The sequence below is a fragment of the Camelus ferus genome, chromosome 9, assembly GCF_009834535.1.
Source record: "Camelus ferus isolate YT-003-E chromosome 9, BCGSAC_Cfer_1.0, whole genome shotgun sequence".
Classification (NCBI taxonomy): domain Eukaryota; kingdom Metazoa; phylum Chordata; class Mammalia; order Artiodactyla; family Camelidae; genus Camelus; species Camelus ferus.
In genome coordinates this window covers 47,882,718-47,906,673 of record NC_045704.1, presented here as the reverse complement: position 1 = coordinate 47,906,673, position 23,956 = coordinate 47,882,718, and the positions used below count along the sequence as shown (strand labels likewise).

Sequence of the window (23,956 nt, the reverse complement as noted above, 5' to 3'; positions counted from 1 at the left end):
TCTACTGCCTCTATGCAGAACAGCATTCATTAGATTCAGGGGGTAGAAGTGACTGGTGGAGAGCAAGATTCACCTCTGTTATGATGGCTTTTTGGTCCTTCACCCTTTGAGCCTCCTGTGGGTCCTGTTCCAGGCTAAAGACTTTAGAGAGAGGCACCGGTTTCCCACTTCGGCACAGGACTGCTTGGCATGTGCCAACATTGGCCACAGTCAAGCTAAAACTACTCGTTGGATCGGCAGTGTCAGGGCGAATGTAACAAAGGAGGGCAGAGGAGCCCAGCTTCTGGCCAGCCATTCCTAATTTCCTGTTTAGAAAGAAAAGAAAATGAAAACATGGTAGCTAATTTTACAAAAAAGCAGTGGTCCTTCGCGTCTTTGGTTTTCTTGTTTTTCTGCAACATGACCGTGAACCTGCCTCACTGTCAGCCATCTGAAGGTATCTCTTGCTGTGCATGATGATGGTGAAGAGAGCCTCGCCTTCTACTCTTAGCTAAGAAATTTTACAGAAAGGGTGAGGGGAAAGGAGACAATGGAGGTGCAGCTTTCTCTGCTGCTTCTGCTCATGTCTGATCATAGCTACAATGACCTAATTCAGTGGCTTCCAACTTTTATCACCTGAATAGCTCATTAAAAACAACTCTGGGCCCATCCCCAGAGTTTCTGATTCAGGTGGTAAGGGGCTGGCCCAAAAATCTACACTTCCAACAAGTTTCCAGTAATGCTGAGGCTGCAAGTCCTAGAACCACACTCTGTGAACCACCTGCTTAGGTTATCAGTTCCCTGAAGGAAGGACCACTGTTTTCCTTGTGTTTCTCCCACACACGTGGCATCTATCCCCTAAGCACTTGGTATACAATGCTAAGCACAGAGCAGATGCTGTCGGAAAGATTGGGTTTCAGGTTCCAGCTCTGCCACTCATGGAATCCTCAGCATGCTAATGCTCTGAGAAATTTTTCTGCTTAAAATACTCACCTCTTTGGCTTGCTTTGAAAAATTAAAGATATAGAATGAAAAATGCTTGGTACAGTGTCCAGCTCTTGATAGGTGCTTCATAAACTAAGTTTCCTTTCTCAAACCATTTATTTTGCCAAGGCCCTAGGCTCAGTTTTATTACTGAAAAATAGAGTCATTTAACTACCATGTTTGCTTTGTGTTATAATGATGGATAAAACCAGCTCGGGTTCCATGCTGTTCCGTTTCAACCCTAGTTATACAAGTTATGACCTCACAGCTGTACATCTCCTTTAAGCAGCCCACCTGTTGTGAAGATGCTCCATTAGCTGCTAAGAGATTTTTTCAGAAGTTTGGTTTATAGGGTTTTTGCTCTTAAGTGGCTTAGACTTCAGTGAGAGGATTAGTTGGTCAATCCTCAATAATAAGTATTCTAAACACAAGAACGTGATGAGAGGTTAACCTTTTGTAGGTCACTGACTCTGGAGAATCTCATAAAAGCTTATCTCTTCCTTCCCAAAGGCGCGCGCGTGCACACACACAATGTTTTGCGCATGATTTCTGGGCTTTCCAGATTCTCAGCAGTCTTTGGTTCCAGCAGAGAAAACAGATGGCTCCACAGGCTCTTTAAAGAGCCGAAGTCCCCAAATTCCATGCTGATGCAAAGAATGGTCACGCAACACGGAGCACGATCTCACCTTGCTCCGGTACCTATAATTGAGACCTTGACCTTCTGGCTTAGTGAGATTTTCTAAACGTAGAACTGAGTTAGGAATTATTCAACCCATCTGCTTACCTGTGAGATACCAAGAAGGTGTTAGCCATGAAAACTGTGTCATTGGTTGACTGCTGTACCTCTTCCAAGAGCACATCCGCCATGGTACACTGGAGTAGGCGAGGGAGTTCCTCATTTCGGTCCCCATCAAACATGCCATATACAGCTCCCACCCCCTCTGCAAAGTTATCCACAGCTAGAGCAGATACACATAGCCTATCACAGAAACAGGAGAAAGACAAACACCAAAAAGAGTTAGTGGTAAAGCGCTCTCCAGGGAGCCTTCTTTAGAAAAGTACGTATTAATTGAGGGTGGAGAAGAATAGGAGTAAATCTTAATCTACACATGAAAAAGTGTTACATAAGATAATTAAGCAGCATCTTAAAGAGTTGATGTCATAAGAGAAGGGGAAATGCAGCCACATTCAGGGGCAGTACACATTAGCTTTGCACTGTTGCAGAAGGCTAAAAAGATTACGTGTTTTTGATTAAGGACTAGTGTCATCAACACCTTTCAGCCAAAGACCCCTAGGTGCACAACACACCTGTGGCTAAATAAGTTGGGTTTATTATACCTCTCAACAAGAGAAAGCACACCATGGGACTCTGGGGTATGTCAGAGGATATTGGGAAAATAACCTAGTACAGGATCTGGGCTTTGATTGTGTCATTTTGGGGAGAGTCTAACAAAGTGTGGGATCATAATAGATTGGTGCTGTAAGAAGGCAGGAATATTCTACAGTTAGGGATCTCAATAAATCTTATCTATGGGAAAGAACATTAGCAAGGGGACAATGTTATGATTGGTAAAGAAAGTAGCAGTCACTCGTCTTAGTCATGAGACGGGGTGCTGGGTATTTTGTGGAACGTACATTCATCTTGTTTTGCCTTACTGGCTCATGGTCTCAGAGGGAGCTTATCTGATGTTGGAATCTTGTGATTTGTTTACATCCAACAGGAGAACAGCAGCTAGTTTTCAGTATTAGATCAGTTCCCAGATGTCGGGGGGAACTTTCTCAGTTTCCATGGCCACGATACTCACTTGTTTCTCTGCCCAGCCATCTCAGCCAGTCCATGGCTCCAGAAGGTTGATGTAACTGTAGAATCAGTGGTTGGCAAAGGTTTCTGATCAATTTTCAGGGTAGTGATATGGCTGTGGGAAGTGGAAGAAGGGAAGATTAAACCGTATACGCTTCTGTATTTTACAAAAACTATCCCAGCATATGTTTTTATAAGATAACCAGTTGACAGACCCAGATTCATTTCCAGAAAGACTAAATAAAGGAGTGTGCTGACCACTGGCCAAGAAAGAGGAAGGAGAGAAGCAGCAGAAAAAAATAGGGGCCAATTTTATTATAATTGATTCTGTTCATTTCCATGAAAAACTAAGCACAACAAAGATTTCTAAGTTTCAACCAACTGTCTACTTATTTTAAGTATTTTGATACAGTGAAATCTTGGCATTGTCTCTTAGATGTTGTAATATAATGTGATCTGTGCCACCTAAACCACCTAGCCTGCATCAGGCCACACAAGATGGCTGTTCTCTGGCTCTCTGTACATCCCCTGCTCGACCACTGCCTGCCTCACCCACACCTGACCCACCTGACTGACCTTCCTTCTTAATCATAGAACCTAATCAGTAAATGCCTACATACTTGCTGGCCCCATCCCCACCTCACTCCCACCCCAGCTAGTGATAGTTCTAATCTTTAGATCAGAACTATTTCTACCATGAAAGTTTATCAAAGGAGCAGTGAGGCACATGCTCCTCAGCTGGTTTTCCAAGTAACTGATAAGCCAACCTGACATCAATTTCCTCTGTAACCGGCAACAGCCCCACAACTCAACCCACCACCCCTATAGCCAAGATGATTGTCATGTCCTGCCAGCTGTCTGCTGCACATGGTCGGGTCTCACTCTAGGACCTTGCTTCAGACATGTAAGATCCCCCTGTCCATTAAACCACTGATGTCTCTGTTGCTGATTCTGGGCTCTTTCTCTGGTCTTAAGTTTGGGCAAATGCAGGGCCTGCAGGCCTGTGGGGTACAGCCCAACACCTGCCCTGTAAAAGTACTGGGTGCATGGCGCCTCTCACTCTCTTGTCTTCAGAGATGGCCCGTACTCTGTCTACGGACAGTGTATCTACTTTTACCTTAACCTAAGCACCCAAACCCCACACCTCATGGCCTTTCTCTCGCCTTCTGAAACAGCCTACACTATGTAGTATGTGTCTCTCTAAATAAATCTACCTTTACTTAAAAAAAAAAAAATACTGGGGGGATGGCTGAGCAGTAGTCATGATGCTGAGCTCTACTACACATGGGCTGACTACTAGATAGAACATCCATCAAAAACTGAATCAAAGAAGAGATCTGAGGAGCTTTATGAACAAATTCATTCTATGCCTTTAATGAACCAAGGTCTCCACAATCCTTAAGAAGAACCACACAAGGCTGGCATGACTAGGAGCACACATGGTTTCAACTTCAAAACACATCCTACCTAAATGTGTCCAGCGTCTTGTGTTCCAGAACCAGATTTGTATTTCCAGTCAGGTCCAGGTCTTGTAAAGTAGCAGGCAGAGTCTCTGGAATCAGGATTTCTGTCAAGTCATTGCAACTTAGGTCTACAAACTGAGAGGAAAATGAAGAGATTAGGTTAATTCTTAACTCTGTCTAACCCTCAGTCTCCTACTATATCCTGAAAGGAAACTTAATTTCTTCCCAGGAATCAATTAAATACACTGTGATCACAGACTGCCGCTTTCCTCTTCCTTATGAGACAAGAACCACCCCAGTCACCCTCCTGCCACTTCCCTGGGAGGACATCACTGCAGCACACGAAGTACCTGGATCTGAGGCAACTGCAGTATCTCGGGAAAGATGCTGATGTTGTTGGAGTGCGCCACCAGTGTGTGCAGCCTTCTGCAGTTTGCGATGGTCGTGGGAATGGTTTTAAGCTTGTTGCCACTTAGGTTCAGTTCCTCCAACTGCTCCAATTTATTTAGTTTGCTGAAAAAGAAACACCAAAATACCCACACTGCATCCAAACGAGCAGCTGCCAAGCAAGTTCCACAGTGGCTAGAGCAGAGGTGAACGGTCCACTGCCAGACACCTGCCCAGAAGGAAACAGTCACCAGAGCGGGTGAATGAGGCTCCTACTGAGCCTCGGCCTCATCCCCTCTAGGTGCACTTCAAGGGCTGTGGCTTCACCTGCTTCCCTTACAGATGCTGGGTCTCAGGGCGTGAACACCTTCCTGTACCTGACTTACAGGAAGTGCCTAAATCAGCCTTAGCCTAGGGTTGGTCAACTAGTTATGGCATTTGCTTTCCACTAACTAGCTGCAAAATACTGGGTAAGCTGAAGTCAGTGGACATCAATATCCTCAGCCGTAAAATAAAGAAGTGGTACTAAATCATAACTAAGATTCCTTTTGGTTTTAATTTTCTACAGTCATGTATTCCTAACATAACCCCTCTTCATGAACAGTTGTCGAGTGCCTCCTGTACACCCAGCATGGTGCTGGGGACTGTGAGGTAGGGGATTCACACTGTCCCAAAAAGGTAACCAAAGCTTTCTGCACAGTAAGATGGCTAACACCTTTATCTAGATTATTGCAAACTGCTCTGATTTCTCTTAATCTGTTGATTTTAAAAATTATAAAAGTAATAAACTGCTGTAACATAGAAAGTTTGGAAAATAAAGAAAATCAATCAACAGTAATACCACCAATCTGAAAAAAGTTACTATTTTCATTTTGCCGAATTTCTTGCCAAATTTTTCATATGCAGATCTAGTTTACATGAAATTTATATCCTGTCCCTTTCATATAACTTCTATTGCTAGAAAATCAATAGTTTATAAAAATTAAGCTAAGTAAAATCGTTTCTTTCTTATTTCAACAGTAACACTGAAAAAAAATTGAAAAATAGAGATGAACATAAAAAAAATCTTTTAATCCTTGATAATCTCTGATGACATTTTGGTTGACATTATTCCTGTCCTTTTTAATGCATAAAACTCTATCTTTCAAATTAAAACATAATGCTTATTATACATACTGTTCTATAACTTGCTCTTTTTTTGGTTACTTAATAATATATTTTAAAAGTGGTCCCATGTCCAATCTCACACTTTTCTCAAACACTATTCCCAACTTGGACTTTTGACTTTCCAACTTGCAGACAGAAACGAAGTGTCCGTATCGCAATCAGTCTCTTACTGAGCACCCAGAACTGTGTTAGATTCTGAAAATAGTCCAAAAGAAACAGAAGACTTGGATTGTGCCTGTGCAATTATAACACTGTTCAGGAGATGACTTGACAGTAGATTTATTATTCAGTATACAATATACATTTTCTTTAATATACTGCTCCTAAATTCCATTTATTTTTATTATCTGTATTCAGATTACTCTAATGTTGTGTAATCTCCTGTTAATTCTTGTCTTTACCTCTAACTACTTAGTTTCACATTTTCTGATGTATTTTAAGTTTTACATTAGCCTGCTTTTGACCCCTCCAACAATAAGAGTGCCATCAGATTAGGCAGAATTCATTAGTTTCAGAGTATTACATCTGATATTTCCCAACAGCTTCCTAGGCTAACATAACTTGTCAGTGGTGTGTCATTTTCACTTTACATGAACGTATTTGAGGCCAAATGAATTAATCTGATAGGATTTCAAGAGATCTATCACATCCTGATATTAAGATTCCACATTCACTTTGAAAGCCACTGTTCAGATTCTTTCAAGGACAAGCTTATCCCACCTGTCTTCTATAAGCTCCAAATATTTCAATCTCTGTTTTCTGAGTTTAATACATTTATAAGAAAATTTGTAAATCAAAATTAGAATAAAATATATAAAATTAGAATAAAATATAGTTTTGTTTTCATCCAAACATGATATATGAAATACATACATTAATTTCATTCCAATTATATCAAATGTCATTTCCCTATCTTCTTAGTTTTTGAAAACATGATTTTTAATGACTACCTTCACAGATTTTTCTGGTGTTAAATTTTCTAAAAAAAAAAATTCTTTTAATCAAATGTATTTTGGAAGATATTTATTTTTCCACTAATACTGTTTAAAACTTGGACAACATTAAACGTCTCTCTTAAGTCTTATGAACATAGCCTGGCTAAATACTATTCATCTCTTCCCCCAGGAAGGCCAACTCTTGCAGTGCAGTTACCCTTATGTGTCTTTGACATCCTGCATTTCCTCTACTGCACTGTAACTGCTTATATACTTGTCTATTTTCCTAATTGGACGGGAAGTTCCTTGAGGACAGAGACTAACTTAATCACCACTGTTTCCCCAGAACTTACATAGTACCTCATATACAGTAGGCATTCAACATATGTAAATTATTTCATAGGCCTGTACCTTTCTACATTGAAAATCCTCAGACTAATATTTAGTAAATAGAACTAAGAATTAAACACATTTTAACCACAACTTCTGTGGTTACTGATACTTAACAACCGGTACAAACAGATCTTCCCTTTCAATTAGTGGAATCACAGCATCAGTAAGTCAGTCAACGTAAAGTAGGAGCACCTAGTCGGATGGCTGTGACGCTGTCTGACAAAAGCAGAATTCATGTCACATGTCTGAAATAATCAAAGTTTGTGTTTGTTTACCTTGCGGGAAAAGTCTGTAGTTGGTTGTTTGCAAGATGCAAGATTCGCAGGTGCGGGTGCCCTACCAGGACCGGCACACACTGATCCGTCAGGAGGTTGTTGGTCAGGTAGAGCAGCTGCAGCGCACTAAGACTCTCCTCCCCAGCGCAAGCAGATGGCAGAGACTCCAGACTATTTGCAGATGCATTCAAGTATCTGAGACTGCCGGAACACATGCAAACCATCATTCCCTTTATGGCTATTTGTTGCCTTCTTTCATGCAGACCACATGCCATCTCAGTACGTTAACAGTGACTTTCCACGCTCCCAAACTCATGACAAAAGTAATTTCCACCAGGTAGTTTTCTCTGATTGATTCTACCAAAGTTCCTGTTACTCAACTCACACAGGCCAAGTAGGGAGGAAAGAACATGGGCTTAGTTGTGTTTCCAGGATTCTGTAAGGGCCCAATTCTAACCCAGCTTCATGCTTTACTGGTTGTTTGTCCCCCGAAAGGAAAGGGTGTTGAGTATCATGTTCACCAATATCTGAACTCTGAAGACACCTTTTAGAAAGATTTTTGTCTGATTTTAACAGGATCATATTTATTTAGCCAATCCCTCTATAATCCCCTAATAATGGGTTTACAGGCTGTTTCCAGTGTTTGTTACTATAGACATTTTAATGAGCACCTTCGAGTCCCTACCCAATTATTTCTTTAGGCTACATTCCTAGAAGCAGAATCTGTGGGGTCAAAGGCTACACATGTCTTTACGATTTTTATATATATATATATCTCCAAACTGAGCTCCAGTAAGGCTATACCAAACTATACTTCCACAAGAAGGATATAAGAATGCATTTGTTCACACCTTTGTCAACAATGAGTATCATAAGTCATTTTAACCATCACCAGTCTCCTAGGTAAAACATGGCATGATTTTAAAAATTTGCCCAGCACGGTGTTTGGTACACGTAGGAAATATTCAATAAAAGGCAGCTAATATTATTAAATTTGTGTGTTCTTAAGTCTTTTTCAAACTGTGTGATCCACATCACTGTTTAGCTTTTAAGCTGTTGAGGATTCAGTGTGTCTGTTTGTATCTTTGTATGGCCCAAAAGTGTTCTGTGCAGGGTTAGTGTTAAATATCACTGACAATTTGCTACAACTGCTAGGTAACTTCCTTACTATAGGACTTTACAGTTGTAAACTAATTTTATTCAGACTGTCATCAGAATGAAATGGACTGTATTGTTAATTAACAATTAAGACTCTACATAAACTTTCCAAACAGAAAATTTCCCTCAAACGTTTTTTAGAATTTCCAAAGATTTTATTTTTAGGAAAATCCAACCAAGTGTATTATACATGAAGAAATGTATAAGCTGCTAAACAAAGAACAAGATAGACACTTGTGGGCGAAATGCTTTTGGTATGTCTCCTGCAGCCTTATGTTAAATTACTACTGCTTACCTCTGCTTATCTCTGCTTTCTCCATGTCTAAACTGAAGACAATACTGCCTTCTCCACACTGCCAGAGAAACTAGTTTTCATTTAATGGTGACATATATGTTAAATAAACCTGATTATGGGTATTAAAACAGGAAGACACACTATCTATTTGTTAACTTACAACTGAGAAAGCAAATACTTTTGGAACAATGTTACATTTAAATGCACAGTTTTCAAAGCAGGGAGTAAAAAAAAAACCCTTCAAAAAATAATGTAACTGTGTGATAGCTTGGTAGAGCTGGAAGCAAAAACTAGATTATCTTCAGTGGTATGTCCCTTTCTCCCTAATGCAAAAGCTGAAAACCGCCCCCGGCAAAAAGCTGTATCAGAATGCTGCAATCTCTCTTTGAAGATCGTAACTGTACTCCTTTCCTGAGATGAAAGCCTGAACCTTCCCAACCTGGTAACACCTGTTTAAAACACCATAACTTCCTAAGTATTTGATGGTTATTTCAACTTTTGAATTGAGGATTTCTGCCTCATAAGACAGTGTCATATTTTATTCCACACAAATTGCAAATAAGTCTCCATCCAAAGCTAGACTAGGAGGACACTCTGTAAAGATAGTTCCAAAGGTCACTCTAATGACAAGTCCAGGCAGTTTGCTTAGCCAAATGATTCTGTTCTCCCAACTAAAATCTATGGCACTTACTTTAAGGCCTTGGAGAAGAGGGTATCTGGCAGCCTGGTGAGCAAGTTATGCTGAATATCCAACACCTCGAGAGGGATGTGTTCCACCAGCGCTGGAAGGTTCTGCACGTGATTGTGTCCCACCATCAGCTTTCTGAGACTCAAGCTACTAAGGATTCTAACGAGGAAGAGCACACAGAAGAAACAACAACAGGATAACGGACTTAAATCTTTCCTCCTGAGACTCTCCTTGGCTATTTAGCTGAAATCAGTAAACTAATAGAAATATGTTCTCCTAGACAGTATCATCACCAACAGGTGCCTAAGCCAAAAAAGCAGCCTCGACCATCTGTTTACCCACCGCCCACCAGGAAGTTACTCAAAGCATTCTGGGGAAAGGTGATTAATGAAAAAACACAGCTCAGAACACGTCTAAACAAAAAATGCAATTTCTGGAATAAATCAACTGAGACTTTAGGTCTAGGCAGACAGTACCCTAAATTCAGTGAATTTATTAACATCAATACAACTGAGTATAAGTTAATAACAAAAACTACTATCTATTCGGTGCTTAAAATGTGGCCAGGTCATTTAACTAAGAAGTTCAGAAGGGTTAAGTGACCTTGATTTGCCAAAGATCTCACATTGAATGTAGTAAATGGTGTAGTCGAGATTTGAATGAAGGTCTGACTGCAAGGCTGTGTTCATACCTACTAATACGACACTGCATGTGTTTACTTTTAAAGACTCCACTAAGTAATAACCTCACATTTTACATCTTTTTAATATACCAACCCCCACCCCTCAACACCTCTATCTTTCCCTCCACATACGAAATCCCACCATCTTATAAAGATCAATTCGAATATGCATTCTCCAGAAAGAATTCTCTTTTCAAAGTTCTGAATTTCTAAAACATTTTATTTATATATCTTAGTGACCAAGAGTGAGCCTTTGGAGTGAGAATGACTACGCTCAGATGCCAGCTCCTATCACTTCCTAGTTAAGTGACCCTGGGCAAGTCACCTAACCACTCTAAGCTTTAGTTTCCTTACTTGTAAGATGAGGATAACAGCATCTATAAAATAAAGTTGATATGGGATTAAATAAGGTAATAAAAGTAAAGCTGTTGGAACACTGCCCAGCTCAAAATAAATCATCCAGTACAAATGAACTATTATCACTATCATGTCACCAACCTATGTCACAACTCTCTCCATGTTTTATCACAGTCATCTCTGCACAAGTCATCTCAACCATCTGCTTATAGGCCAAGACTATGCCTTGGGCGATAGTGGATTCCTTACAGCACTTGCGCTGCCCTCCACTCAGCGGGTACTCAATATTTATTGAGCAAATGAATCAAAGTGCCTTTGAAAGGCAACTCAAATCTAGGAAAATAATTAAATACACACAAAATATATATATTAACACAAGCATACCTCATTGGAACCTCTGTCAGAAGATTATAGCTCACATCTAGTATTTCTATCTTCTTTGTTTCACAGGCCCAGTCAGGGACACACTCCAGCAGGTTTCTGCAGAAAATAAATAATTAAAAGGCATCATTTAGGATGATGAGTAGAACTTATTCCATTTCCCTAGTAGGTTCTTTATCTGTCAGCTGGGCCCTGAGCTCCTGGAAGGCAGAAGCACCCCCCGACAAGGCATCCTGGTACACTACCAGGAACACAGTAGGTGCTCAATGAATGCTGCAATAGAAGGGTGGAGAGAGACAAGCACACAAACACGTCTGAGACTAGATGGACTGTGCTGCGTGCTCAGCAGTAGAAAAGCACACAAGTCGGGGGATGGGACGAGGGAGAGGGGAGGAAAAACTGAATGGAAGAAGCGGCATTTTAAACAAATCTTCAAAGATGAGTAGGATTTCCCCAAGTAATGACTGGGGGAGAATAGAAGCAAATTCTGGGGGAAATGAACCAAATGAATAAAAGTGAGGAGGTGGAGACAAAAGATAACCAGTGAGGGGAAAAGTTCCAGGTCATTTAGAATGTGAACGCAAAAATTTAGTAGAGCACTGGGCAGATACTCAGTAAAAGGACTTTTATTTCCAGATGTTACTCAGCTTCTCTAAGCCTTAAAGCAGCTATTGATCGATGAATCGATAAGATGAGGCAGAAGAAGTGCTGTAAGAGAAACGCAGATACCGCTCTGACTGCTTCATGAAGGAAGCACTCTGCCTGACATGGATGGAGGCAAGCTCCTGAAGAGATACAGCCTCTGGGGCAGAGCGTGGAGAAAGCTATAAAATGACCTGAGTAAGGAGGATGTTCCAAGGCAAGAGGTGGTGACGTGAGCTAGGGTACAGAGGCAAGAAAAGAATAATAAGCTGTTTGGTGATGCCAGAGCAGCAAATGAGGAGCGGAGAGTGGGAAGAAACAAGGCTAGAAAGACTGAACCATGTCTAGAACCATGACTTTATCCTGCAAGTGCAGGGAGATCCCTGAAGGGGCTGTGAGCAGTGAGGAGACAATGTCCGTTTTGCACTTTAAACAGCTCACGCTATGGTTACACAGAGGTCTGGTTGAGGTGGTTAATACTAGTAAACAGAAGAATAATCAGGAAGCTGTTACAGAATTCCAGACAAGAAATGATAAGGACCTCAGTGAGTGGTAATACACCTGGAAGGGAAGGCAGGCGGGCTAGAAATATTTAGGAGGCAAAAATCAAAATGACTTGGAGGTGGATTAGACATGGGAGTAGAGCATAGGGTAGATCCAAAGGAGAAATTTAGGCTTTAGCCTAGAAGACCAAGGATAAAATCAGAAAATTCTATCCAGAGAAAGGACTGCTAAGCTCCAAATGAGGCTGAGAGTCATGAATTTCAGTAGTGTCCAGCTAGCTATGACTGTCTTATGATAATGCCCAAAGCTGAAGCAGAGATAAGACAAACGGGTTTAAGTGGGGTTGGAAGGGTAGATAATAAATTTAATGTTGCGTATATTTGAGGTAATTGAAAATGTGCAGGTCGAAACATCTATTATGAAATTGGACACATAGGTCTGAGGCTGCGAGAAGAGGGGCTGGACTGGTGAAATGGGTGATGGTGACACTGAAGTGTAGCTGAAATCACGGGAGTAAATGAGGTTATGTCCAATGAGAAGTACAGGGGGCCAAGGACAGACCCTGGAGTAACTGACCTTTAAAGGGCTAAGGAAGAGGAGTGCCTACGAGAGATGGAAAGAATGGTCAAAGTGGCATGAAAAAAATCAAGACTGTATCAGCCAGCCAAGGAAACAGCACGTCTGAAGAAAAGAGAGCAAGATTAACAGTGTCAATACAGAAAAGTTCCACAAGAGAAGGTCTGAAGCCAGCTGCGGTGGGATGAACAAATGGGAACAGAAATGGAGCCAACAAATGCAAGTAACTCTTGAGAAATTGGGACAAAAGGGGGATGAGAGGGATGAGGGAACAGGCAGTAGCTAGAGGGGCTGCAAGATAAAGGGCATGTTTTTTCATCTAAGACAGAAGAGGTATGAGTGTGTGTACAGATCGAGAAAAAGAAAACCCCTGAACAGGCATGAGAGGAGAGGAGGAAGACAAACAGAGCAAGGTCCAGGGCAGCGGGAGTGGATGGGAGCAAGGCAGCCTGGAACGGAGGAAGAAGCTGAGGTTGGATGTGACTCTACATAAATGTCAGCAAGGGGGCAGGAGTGGAGGGAGACCAACTCAGATGTCCTCCACTCTCTCAGTCATGTCTAGAGTGGAAGGGATGAGGCGCGTTGTGGCTGAGAGAAGCCAAGCGATTTGGAACAGATGCCCAGAGTCCTGGGAGGAGCTGACAAGAGAAAGACTCCAGATGAGGCTGGAAACTGCAAATTTACAGTGGTGTCCACTCATGATTTTCTTCAGTAATGATCAAGCTCAGTGGAGAGGGTAAATCTTATTCTTGATTTGTGCTGGGGTTTTGCCGGGAAGACATGACAGAAAGAAATGGATAGAAGGGAAACTAGAACAAAAGCTTAATAATAATGACAACAAAGTAACAAATATCTAAAGGAACCTACCTATCACTCTTGAGAGACTATTTTATGTCAGGCATATGACACGTACTTTGCATTTATTGTCTCACTTCTGTCCACTGCCCCTGCTACTTGCTTCTAGCACTCTACACTCACAGCACTTAAGACACTACTCTGTTACTCCTTGTGTGATTGCAAACTCTCCACTAGACTGTAAAACACAGTCACTGAATAGTAATGCCTAATATAGTGTTAAAAATGAATGAAGAGAAAAAAGCAAATCTCATTTATGTTTATTCTTGACCAGCAAGAGAAGTAATAAAATCTTGAATGTAAGTAATATCTCTCTGAAAATCAGATCAGCATGGGTCACAAGAGTATCAAAAAAGTAAGATAATAAGTTTAAGTCACTAAAATCCAATAATTATCTGGAAAAAGGCAATCACTGCCAAGGAGGAGTAATAGGTCTTTGTTAGTATCTCATCCTAAATCCACAGACTTTAACAATGAGTAACTGAGAGGCACCCTTCTGTTTCCAGAGGGCCTTTCCTTTAATAGATAGCATGGATACTAAACTTACTCCTCCACTCATCCTACACCCTTCTCCAGGTTATCCAAACATTTCAATATATTTAGATTTCTTGTACCTCAAAACTGCCTGACTGCCCACATACATCTCTTAAATGTTAGGAATCAAACAAGCACCACCCTCATGAGGCACACTCACCGGGAGAGTTCTAGAGAAGTGAGTAGACTGGGTACTGGATAGACATTCACTGCTGTCAGCCCTAATCGGAAAACAAATAGGTGTTAGTGACATTCTCCAAAGAAGAATGCAACTGAGAGGACACAAGGGGGAAAAACTGATGAAAACTGATGTCATCTACTGAGATGAACTGAAGATAAAACCAGTGGGGAACTCACAATGACTTTTACTGATCAATTCCAATTTGAAAACCAAATACAACAACTAATTGAAGGATTTTATGTACTGCCCCGGATTTACATTCAATCAGGCACTTGTTAAATGTTAACAATAATTACTTAGCTTTTGACCTTAAAAAATTAGTAAATGGATTTTTACTAGTGACATTTTAATTTTTAATTAAAGTAACACATAAACACAAAAAAGAGAAACAATCTTAAATGTATAGATCAATGAATTTTTACACAGAGAACATACTGGTATAACCAGTACCCAGATCAAGACACAGAACCATACTAGCTGCCCAGATACTGCTCCTCATCCTCACTCCCCCTATTCACCACCCCACATACAGATTACTTTTGCCTATTTATATAAATAAACATATTTGGCATATACAACTTTTTGTCTGGTTTCATTCACTAAACATTGTGCTTGTGAGATATTTGTCCATATTATTGAATATAGTTGTAGTTGATTCATTCTCATGGCTGCATAAAATTTTTTCCTCTAAATATACTACCATTTATTTACCCATTGTAGAGTTGATGGGCATTTAAGCCTCGTCCAGTTTGGGGATACTATGAATAGTGCCTCTGTGAACATTTAATCCATGTCTTTTGTGCATTTATGTTAAATACACGCTTAGGAGAGGAACTGCTGAGTGCAGAGGGTGCATATGTTTGATTTCAGTAGATACTACCATGTGGTTTTTCAAAGTGGTTGCATCAATTTACACACCCAACAGGTGCCACTGGTATTTTCAGTCCTTCTCATTCTAGTCATTCTGGTAGGTGTGCAGTGGTGTCACACTGGAGTTTCACTCTGCATATCACTGATGACCAGTGACTGCATTTCCCTATGTTAACTGGCTATTTGGATAACTTCTTTTGCAAAGCTGAAGGCTGAATTTTTTACTTTTGAGGCATCAAAACTTCAAGTGTTAGTGTGAATTCTTCCAGGTTGTAAATTTAAGGATTCTGAATAGAGTAGCTAACTTTAAACAAGCCCCATTTACAGATTCTGTGACAGAATCTACTAAGGACTGCAGTGCACGTCAAGGGGCCCTTTTCCAAGAGGGCCAGTTATTCAGATTCTTTAGATACATTAAGAATAGAGACTAGGCCCAATAATAAGTATTTCTATGACAAAAGACCCACTGTCACCTCACAATATCTACAAACAGCACAAGTCAACAAACAGCTTTGGAAAAAACAAACAAACAAACAAACAAACAGCTTTGACACTTTTCTGATCGAAGCAATTAATCTAAGCTGCAAATTGAAGTTTCTATGACAATATAAAAGGCAACGAAAAGGGAAATCCTTACCTATCTTTTATCCTAATAATATATTTTAGAGATATAGAAAAGTACAGGGAGTAAATAATGAACATTTTTCACCCATCATCTAGCTTTTAACAAATCACATTCTGCCTTATATGCTTCAGACTCCTTTTTCTTAAGACTTAAAACACTACACATACCAAGAGACAAACATCATCTAGAATATGATTTTTATCATTCCCATGGATTCTTTCATACTGTTATGGCATACTTACAGCTAAGAAAACAACCTTTTTGTGTGTTTTAAAATCTGATGTAACTACCACAGTGTACTCTATCACTGAATCCTGAATGCCTGACATGGTGTTACAAATGAAGAAAGTAAACCTCATTTATGTCTACTCTTGACTACAACAGAAGTTAATAAAATCCTGAATACACTTAACATCTCTCCAAAAATCAGACCAATATGCACTACAAGAGTATCAAAAAAGAGAATAAAATTTTAAAAACTAAGTCATATGGGGGGAGGAGGGGCAGGTATAGCTCAGTTGTAGAGTGCGTTGCCTAGTATGCACATGGTCTAGGGTTCAATTCCCAGTACCTCCGTTAAAATAAATAGATAAATAAAAACCTAATTCAAAAATCGCACCTCTTGGGGAGTGATGGAAATGTTAGCTATCTTGATTGTGGTGATGGTTTCATGGATGTATACATCTACCAAAATTCATCAAATTGTACATCCAAAATATGTGTAGTTACTGTACAGGAACCATACCATCCATAATAAAGGTGTTAAAAAAAAAAAAACACCTAATTACTACCTCCCACACACACAAAAAAAACTAAGTCATAAAAACCAAGGATAATCTGATTCCAAATGCAAAAAGGAATTTACTGCTATAGAAGGGTAACAGGTCTTGGCATCTCATTTTAAATTCATAGGCTTTAAGAATGTGAAATTTCATAGGCACCTTTCTGTTTTAAGAGGATCCTTCCTTTAACTGCAGGAAATCAAAACATGCACTTTCTTTTTTTGCTCAAAAACTCTCTGAGATTTATTCATATGAATACACAAAGCTCTAGTACATTCATTTCCAATGCCGTGCAATGTTCTGTTGTAGAGATTTATCACTGCTTTACTTCCCCATTTTCCTACTAATAGTCATATTTTTCTTCTTCTTTTCACTAAAATAAATATTGCTGTGATAAACATTCTAGGACATATCTCTTTGTGCACATGTGAGTGTCTAGGCGATATTCCAAGCAGGGGAACTGCCAGGGTACGAGCTACATGTATCTTTGAATTCTCTAACGCCATTATACTGCTCTCCATGGTGGTTTGTGGTTCTACCTACTCCCCCTGGCAGTGGATGAGGGCTGCTGCTTTTCCACATCTTCAATAAGCATTTAGCATTATTATTTTATTTGATGACTATAAAATGGTATTACCTAAATTCACATTTCTCTGACACCTGGTAAAGTTGAACATCTTTTACTTTCCTTCTTTAAACACAAAAAAATTATAGTCGGTCCTTGAACAACATGGGAGCTATAGGCACCAACACTCTGTGCAGATGAAAATCTTCCTGTAGGGTGGGTACAGCTCAGTAGAGCACATGCTTAGCGTGCACGAGGTCCTGGGTTCAATCTCCAGTACCGCCATTAAAAAAAAGATCGTCATATAATATAGGTGTGTGTGTGTGTGTATGTGTGTGTGTGTGAATACTACAGTACTAGACAATCCATGGTTGGTTGAATCTACAGATGCAGAATCACGGATACAGATGGCTAACTATAAAGTTATACTCAGATTTTTGACTGCGTGGAGGATTGGAGTTCCTAAACTCCCTGCTGTTTAAGGGTTAACTGTAAAAGTCCAAGTATAAGTGGACCTGTGCAGCTCTCATCCATGTTGTTCAAGGGTCAATTACATAACTCCTTTGGTAAAGAAGAACTCTCTATAAATAGAATTGGCCTCAACAAATATGAGGCCTCTAACACTGAAAAATATCCCTGGGGAAAACCACCATTGAAGTGAGGGGCTTCTAATTCTGGAACTGAGGCAGCACAAGATTTTAGACTAGAGATTGGCAAGCTTTTTCTGTACAGGGCTCTATATTTAGTAAATATTTTGGCGTTTGTGGGCCACAACTTCTCAATGTTGCCACTGTAGCATAAGAATGGTTAAGATGTAAACGAACGTGGGTGTGTTCCCAGCAAACTTTATTCACTGAAGTTTGAGTCTCATGTGACTTTCCCAAGTCAGCATTATTCTTTCTTTGATTTTTTTTTTAAATGCAACCATTAAAAAATGTAAAAGCTCATTCCTTGTGGGCCATACAGAAACAGATGGGAAGCCAGTTTGGCCCCTGGGCTGTAGCTGGCTAACCTGTGTTTCGGACTATTACTGATATTCTCTTCTGAATATGCTTGCCCATCTTACCAACCACCTGTCATGTTGCAAAATGCCGATTATTATGCGCATTTAGTGAATCTCAGAGTACCCTGCAATGTCTTTTTATGCATTATCTCAACCACTGAAGTGCTGACAGCAAACTTAAAGCCAGGCCTCAATGAACCTCAAACTCCGCAGAGTGGCTGAGGACACCACTGTCCTTGAAAACTCAGACAAGAGCTACAAGGGGCAAAGCAGGAGGCTGGGTAGAGAACTCACTGTTGGAATTGGCGTAGAGAGTTCGAAGGGAAAAGCCACAGAGCGTCAGCTCCCTCAGCTGGTTCCGCTCACAATGCAGCTGCTCCAAGTTGCACAAGGAGCTAAGATCTAAGTCAGTCAGTTGATTGTCCCGCAAATCCATGTGGGTGATGTATTTATTCCCCTCCAGATTCTCAATAACCATGGTTTTCAGATGGTTCATCCTTAATATTCAAAAATAAGGAAATTAGAAACAAATTCTACTAAATGCACTCGCCAAAAGAAAAACAGGAGAAGTATGATCCCTTTGTCTCTTTACTAAACAACTTAATAATTTTACTACTTACCTCATTTTGCAAGGTACTAAGTAAATAACCCCAGATATCTGTACCTTGAGTTCTGTGTTTGTAAACTAAGTTAGAGACAATCCAGACAGGCAAATACATGTACAAATTAAATAGAGAAAGGAAAAGGGGCCATGTCCACAAACAGTTTAAAACATACATCCAAATACCTAATAAGGTTAGGTAGGGATGAAGGTGTAGGACAAGGGGACAAGAAGATGACCATGCCCCTGTGGGCTGGTGAGCAGCAAGGCAGCCGTGGAGCACCATGTCAGGAGAAGAGAAAGCAGCCATGCTCCCTCTCGTTGCTCTGCCACTCTCTCCTAGCAGAGAATCATCATGCTAAGGTTCCAATTATGTTAATTAATGGAGAGGAAAATAATCTGTATCCATATGGAGTAGTTCAAGGGCAAATCACAGAAAATGATGACTTCTTCGTTCTCTTCTACACAAGTATATGATTTGATGTACACAGGCCTGTTCTCATTTTCCTGTATTTTAATAAATTCTTCTGTTACTATGTCTTTACAAAGGACATCAATGCCTTAGTGTAAAAGATGGAATATCCAATATGTATCTTTTATAAGCTTCCCTTAGGAAAATATTATAAATAAATAAATAATTTAAAAAGAGAACAGAACTCATAAAAATTATTAGTAGTAAAATTGTTAACATTTTAATTATAATACAATGGATTTCAAGAAGAAACCCAATAATTCAACAGAAAAATGGTCCAGTTTATGGAAAAATGCAAACTACCAGTAAATAAGCATACAAAAAGATATTCAACCTCACTCATAAGGAAATAAATCTTGATTCAAACAAGGAAATACTATTTTCTACCTATTACACTGACAATAAGGAAAAAGACCGCTAAAGTCCAACATAGAAAGGATATGAGGAAACCGGAATTCTCATAAAATGTTGCCGGGAGGGGAGGTCAGAACAACCTTTGTCAAAGGCAATGCAAGTCTCAACCACGTGGTCCACCTACCTCACTCGTGTCTCTCTGCCATTGAGTGGAAAATGAAACTTTACTACAGCTTTGAAAACATACACTGTTCTAAAATCCTCATGTTTTATATAGAGGCTTTATAAAGAAACCACAAGGGTCCATCAGGGGTCAGGCCAGAGGAAGGAACAGTGAAGAACGACCTCACCTTAGATCGACATGTTTGATGTGGCTCATCCGGTTCAGCACCCCAAGGTGGAGGACCTCCACTAGATTTCCTGCCATAACCACTTTATCCAACATCGTGAGTTTCTCATAAACCTCAGGAATTTGACTAAAGTTGTTGAAGGAAATTCCCAGGGAGGAAAGCTGCTGCAGATTTCCCAGTTCTTCAGGTAAAGTAGTCAGGAGGTTGCCGTCAAGGCAGAGGGTTTGAAGACTGCAGGAAGAAAACAAAAGAAAACTACTTTATGAAAGGTTTTAACTGGAATGCAGAGAACTAGAATTATGGATTCTGGCTTATGTCAGTAATTTATTATGAATCCAATAACGATAAAATGCCCTAAGTCTATCTACAGAGACTCAATACGAAGACTGACATATAACTGACACGGATGGTCCCTCCAACACCAAAAGTAGTCAGCGCCTCTGCTATTACAACTGAAGGACTAGTCCCTGCTGTGGGCAAGTAACTGCTGCTGACAAGCGTCCTCATAAGAACATGATTTATTTCACTGCAAGAGCTCACAGAACTATCTTCATTCCAAATGCCAGACAAGCTCCTTATTCTGCAAACAAAGGAAGAGACGAATCTAGTAAACATCGGACACTTACTTAAGCAGATTGCCAATCTGACTCGGCAGGTCGTGGAGTCCGTTACAGGAGAGGTTGAGTTCAGTCAGGGTAGAAATCTCACATAACAACACAGGAAACAGCCCAAGCTTATTATGGGACAAGTTCAGGCCCTTCAGCTGAGAAAATCTACAAAGCAATGGCACATCGTACTACTGAATGAAAAAGCCGTCTATTTTAAACATACATCAAAGAATTTGTTTTGCAAATATTTACTGAGCACTCAGCATGTGCCAGACACTGTGTGGCACAGACACTAAGATGACTAACACGCGGTCCAAGTTATTAAGGAAACCAGGTCTAGTGTGACGGTGTTCTCTCTTTTCCTTAGAAAGGCAGAAAATCTTGAAAAGCTCGTACTTGAAAAACTTTGTAAAATGTATCAGATGAGGTAAAAATCATATGCTTTCTGATGATTATTCTAGAAATATCAGTTATTAATGACATATGTAAAATGTCATTTAAATGTGTATCTTATTAATCACCATGTAATTTGAACGCTTTAATTTCCAATTTCTCCCCTTCCCACAAGAAGCCCAGACAATTACTTACACCACATATTTATTCACTTCCACCCATTTTTAAAGGGAGGAAGGAGGTGACATGGGTGGAGGGTGGAAATGGGGAATACATTCTAACAAAGGAGATGGAAAAATACAAGGGTCATAGTCCCTTAGGACTGAAATGGCTCCTTTATTAGAAGAGAGAGGTTTCATAGCTGACAAAAGGCTCGAGAGTTGGAGGTAGCAGGTGCAAAGAAAAGATAAAAGTTCCAACCCTGGAGCAGAATTCTTGAAATTAGGCCTATTTCCCTTAAGTTATTTAAGTTTGAAACTTTTGATTCAAAAACTTCCTATACACGGAGTCTCTCATTCACTCTGGCTGCAGGTCATGCATCTCTGTCAATGATTACATAAAAAGACCACTCAGATCAAGGGCAGCTCAACATTGCCTCTATAACAGAAACTTTGCATCTATCTTCTCTTGTACAGAAGGGAGAAGAGGGTGGGAAAACTGTGTAAATAAAAAATCTTACTTCCTCTTCAAAATATAGGGGAAATTTTCAAATATATATATGATGGTAAGCATGCCTGATCTACAGGTATTGATTAAGATTCTGTTTTAGTAAGTTCGTCTGGAAACCTATCCCCCACATACTTGTAGAAAGTGTCAAGGCCTCCTGGTCTTTCTAATTGCATGAAGTTGTGTCGCAAGTTGAGGTAGGTGATATCTTGACTGTAGAAGAGATGCTCAGGAACCTCCTCAAGGCTTTGACACGAGAGGTCGACGGTGCTGATGCGCTGAGACACCACCTGGACAAGGGCAAAGAGAAGAGCCGTCTGAGTCAGCCCCGAACATCTCTTACCCAGCAGGCGAAGGAACGGCATTTACACAAAAAGGCACCAATTAAAAGGATGGGGGAGGAAAGTAAGGTCATGAAATCCAATTATACATTTATAAAAAACAGTTAATTTTCACTTTTTCCTAAAACCATAAGCTGCTTGAAAAACACAAATGTATATACTGTAAAGTGTCTAAAAGTAAAAGGTAAAAACATACTAATCATTAAGACAGAAAGTTAACACTTCATGCAGAAAGTCAAGTTAAGATGATTCAAAATAACTGTACTCAAAAACTTTGGGAGGGAGTGTGATATTGAAAGATATGGCCTTTTGCAGCCACACAAGCTCTGCTCCTTACTTGTGCAGCTTCTTCATCTGCCATGAGGATAAAATTAAATAAGGAAGCACACAGAACACTGCTTAGCATGCAAAAAGGTGCTCAAAATATTAATTTCTCTTTATGAGGGCAGAAGAATGGAATAGCTACTTAATATTGAAACTAATTTTATTCGGAACAGACTTTATTACCACCACAAGTATAGAAAATTCAATAAAACCAAAACAAGGTTTATATTGCTGTAACAGCATGCTAATAAAACATGTGCTGTGAAAATGGGCCTAAAACAAACAAACTATCACTGCAAAACTCATTCATATTGTGATGGCATGTCATTACACTGAAACAATTTTTTATGCAACTATTTAGCTTCCTAAAGAAAAATATGTTGAAATTCTACAAAGATGGCTAGGAGAACAAGAGAATTTAGAAAATGTAATACAATCTTAAAGCACTTCATCTTCAAAGGCTAAGAAAGCCAATTATCTTCAGCACACAGGAATGGTTTGCGACAGGATCACAGGTCATGTCCCATCAATAAGTTCAAATCTAAAGTGGCTCATCAAAGCTGTGCTAAATATAAATACATATGGAAGCACTAGGCTATGAGTTAGGGAATGGCTCCATCTAACAGTGACTACTACGGTCGAGGGGAAGTCATTTGAATCTCACCATGACTCAATTCCTTCAAGGCCCTACCTTCCTCACACAGATGGTATAAAGGTAAATGCACCTGAAAACACTTTTGAAAGCATTCCATACTACGCAAATATAAATAATAAGTTAAGGACTCGGTGGAATTCCATTTCATTCACTATGTACTCAGAAAGGCCTGGAGTGATGTGCCTAAGAATTATAATTCAATCTCCTGGGAGTAAGTTCAGTTTCAAAATATGTTCCTTTTAGTTTCTCTGCTCTCATCACCACATCAGGACGTCTGACAGCTTATCACCTTGGATGCTTGCCGTTGCCACCTCTGGTACTCAGCCAAAGTCTCAAAGCTGACATGATAGGTCTGAGCTTGGGCTCCAGCTGAGCTGAACGCAAGGGAGTACTGACGTCGCTTCACTTCTTCTACCTACAGAAGAGGTGGGAAGAAAACCAGAACCAGAAAAAAAAATTCTAATAAAAAATTAAAGGACAATAACAAGACAATTTTTTAAACAGGCAAAAGATCTTAATAGATATTTCTCCAAAGACAGAGGAATGGTCAATAAGTACATGAAATGATGTTCTACGTCATTAGTTATTAGAGAAATGCAAGTCAAAGCCACAAGATAATCACGTCACATCCACTAGGATGGCTAAAATCAGAAACACGGATAATAACAAGTGATGGTTAACAAGTATTAGCAAGGATGCAGAGAAACTGGAACGCTCCTACACTATTGGAGGGAATGCAAAATGGTAAAGCCACTTTGGAAAACATCTCTGGCAGTTGCTCAACAGGTTAAACGTAGAGTAACCATGTGACCCAGCAATTTCATTCCTAGGTATATACCCAAGAAAACACACATCTGTACAAAAATTTGTACATGAATCATAGCAGCATTATTCATAAGAGCCAAAAAGTGGAAACAACCTAAATGTTCATCAACAGGGATATGTATAAACAAAACACAGTATATCCATACAATGGAATATTATTCAGCCATTAATGGAAATAAAATATTGATACACACAAAAACATGTACAAACCTTGAAAACAGTATGCTAAGTGAAAGAAGCCACTCATAAAGAATCATATATTGTATGATTCCATTCATATGAAAT

At 39.8% G+C, this 23,956-nt stretch overlaps 1 protein-coding gene across 1 annotated transcript in view; it reads right to left on the bottom strand.

Moving 5' to 3' along the window:
• Positions 1 to 23,956, bottom strand: part of PHLPP2 (PH domain and leucine rich repeat protein phosphatase 2) — a 63,288-nt gene that overhangs the window by 6,900 nt on the left and 32,432 nt on the right. Inside the window, exons 5-18 of the mRNA XM_032486674.1 lie at positions 23,136 to 23,261; positions 21,662 to 21,816; positions 20,486 to 20,632; positions 19,860 to 20,090; positions 18,377 to 18,579; positions 14,217 to 14,277; positions 10,949 to 11,044; positions 9,529 to 9,684; positions 7,385 to 7,585; positions 4,578 to 4,740; positions 4,232 to 4,362; positions 2,769 to 2,879; positions 1,748 to 1,942; positions 74 to 305 (exon numbers count right to left, since the gene is read on the bottom strand). Coding sequence (XP_032342565.1) covers positions 74 to 305; positions 1,748 to 1,942; positions 2,769 to 2,879; positions 4,232 to 4,362; positions 4,578 to 4,740; positions 7,385 to 7,585; positions 9,529 to 9,684; positions 10,949 to 11,044; positions 14,217 to 14,277; positions 18,377 to 18,579; positions 19,860 to 20,090; positions 20,486 to 20,632; positions 21,662 to 21,816; positions 23,136 to 23,261 — 2,208 coding nt within the window. The remainder of the gene's footprint in view (positions 1 to 73; positions 306 to 1,747; positions 1,943 to 2,768; positions 2,880 to 4,231; positions 4,363 to 4,577; positions 4,741 to 7,384; positions 7,586 to 9,528; positions 9,685 to 10,948; positions 11,045 to 14,216; positions 14,278 to 18,376; positions 18,580 to 19,859; positions 20,091 to 20,485; positions 20,633 to 21,661; positions 21,817 to 23,135; positions 23,262 to 23,956) is intronic.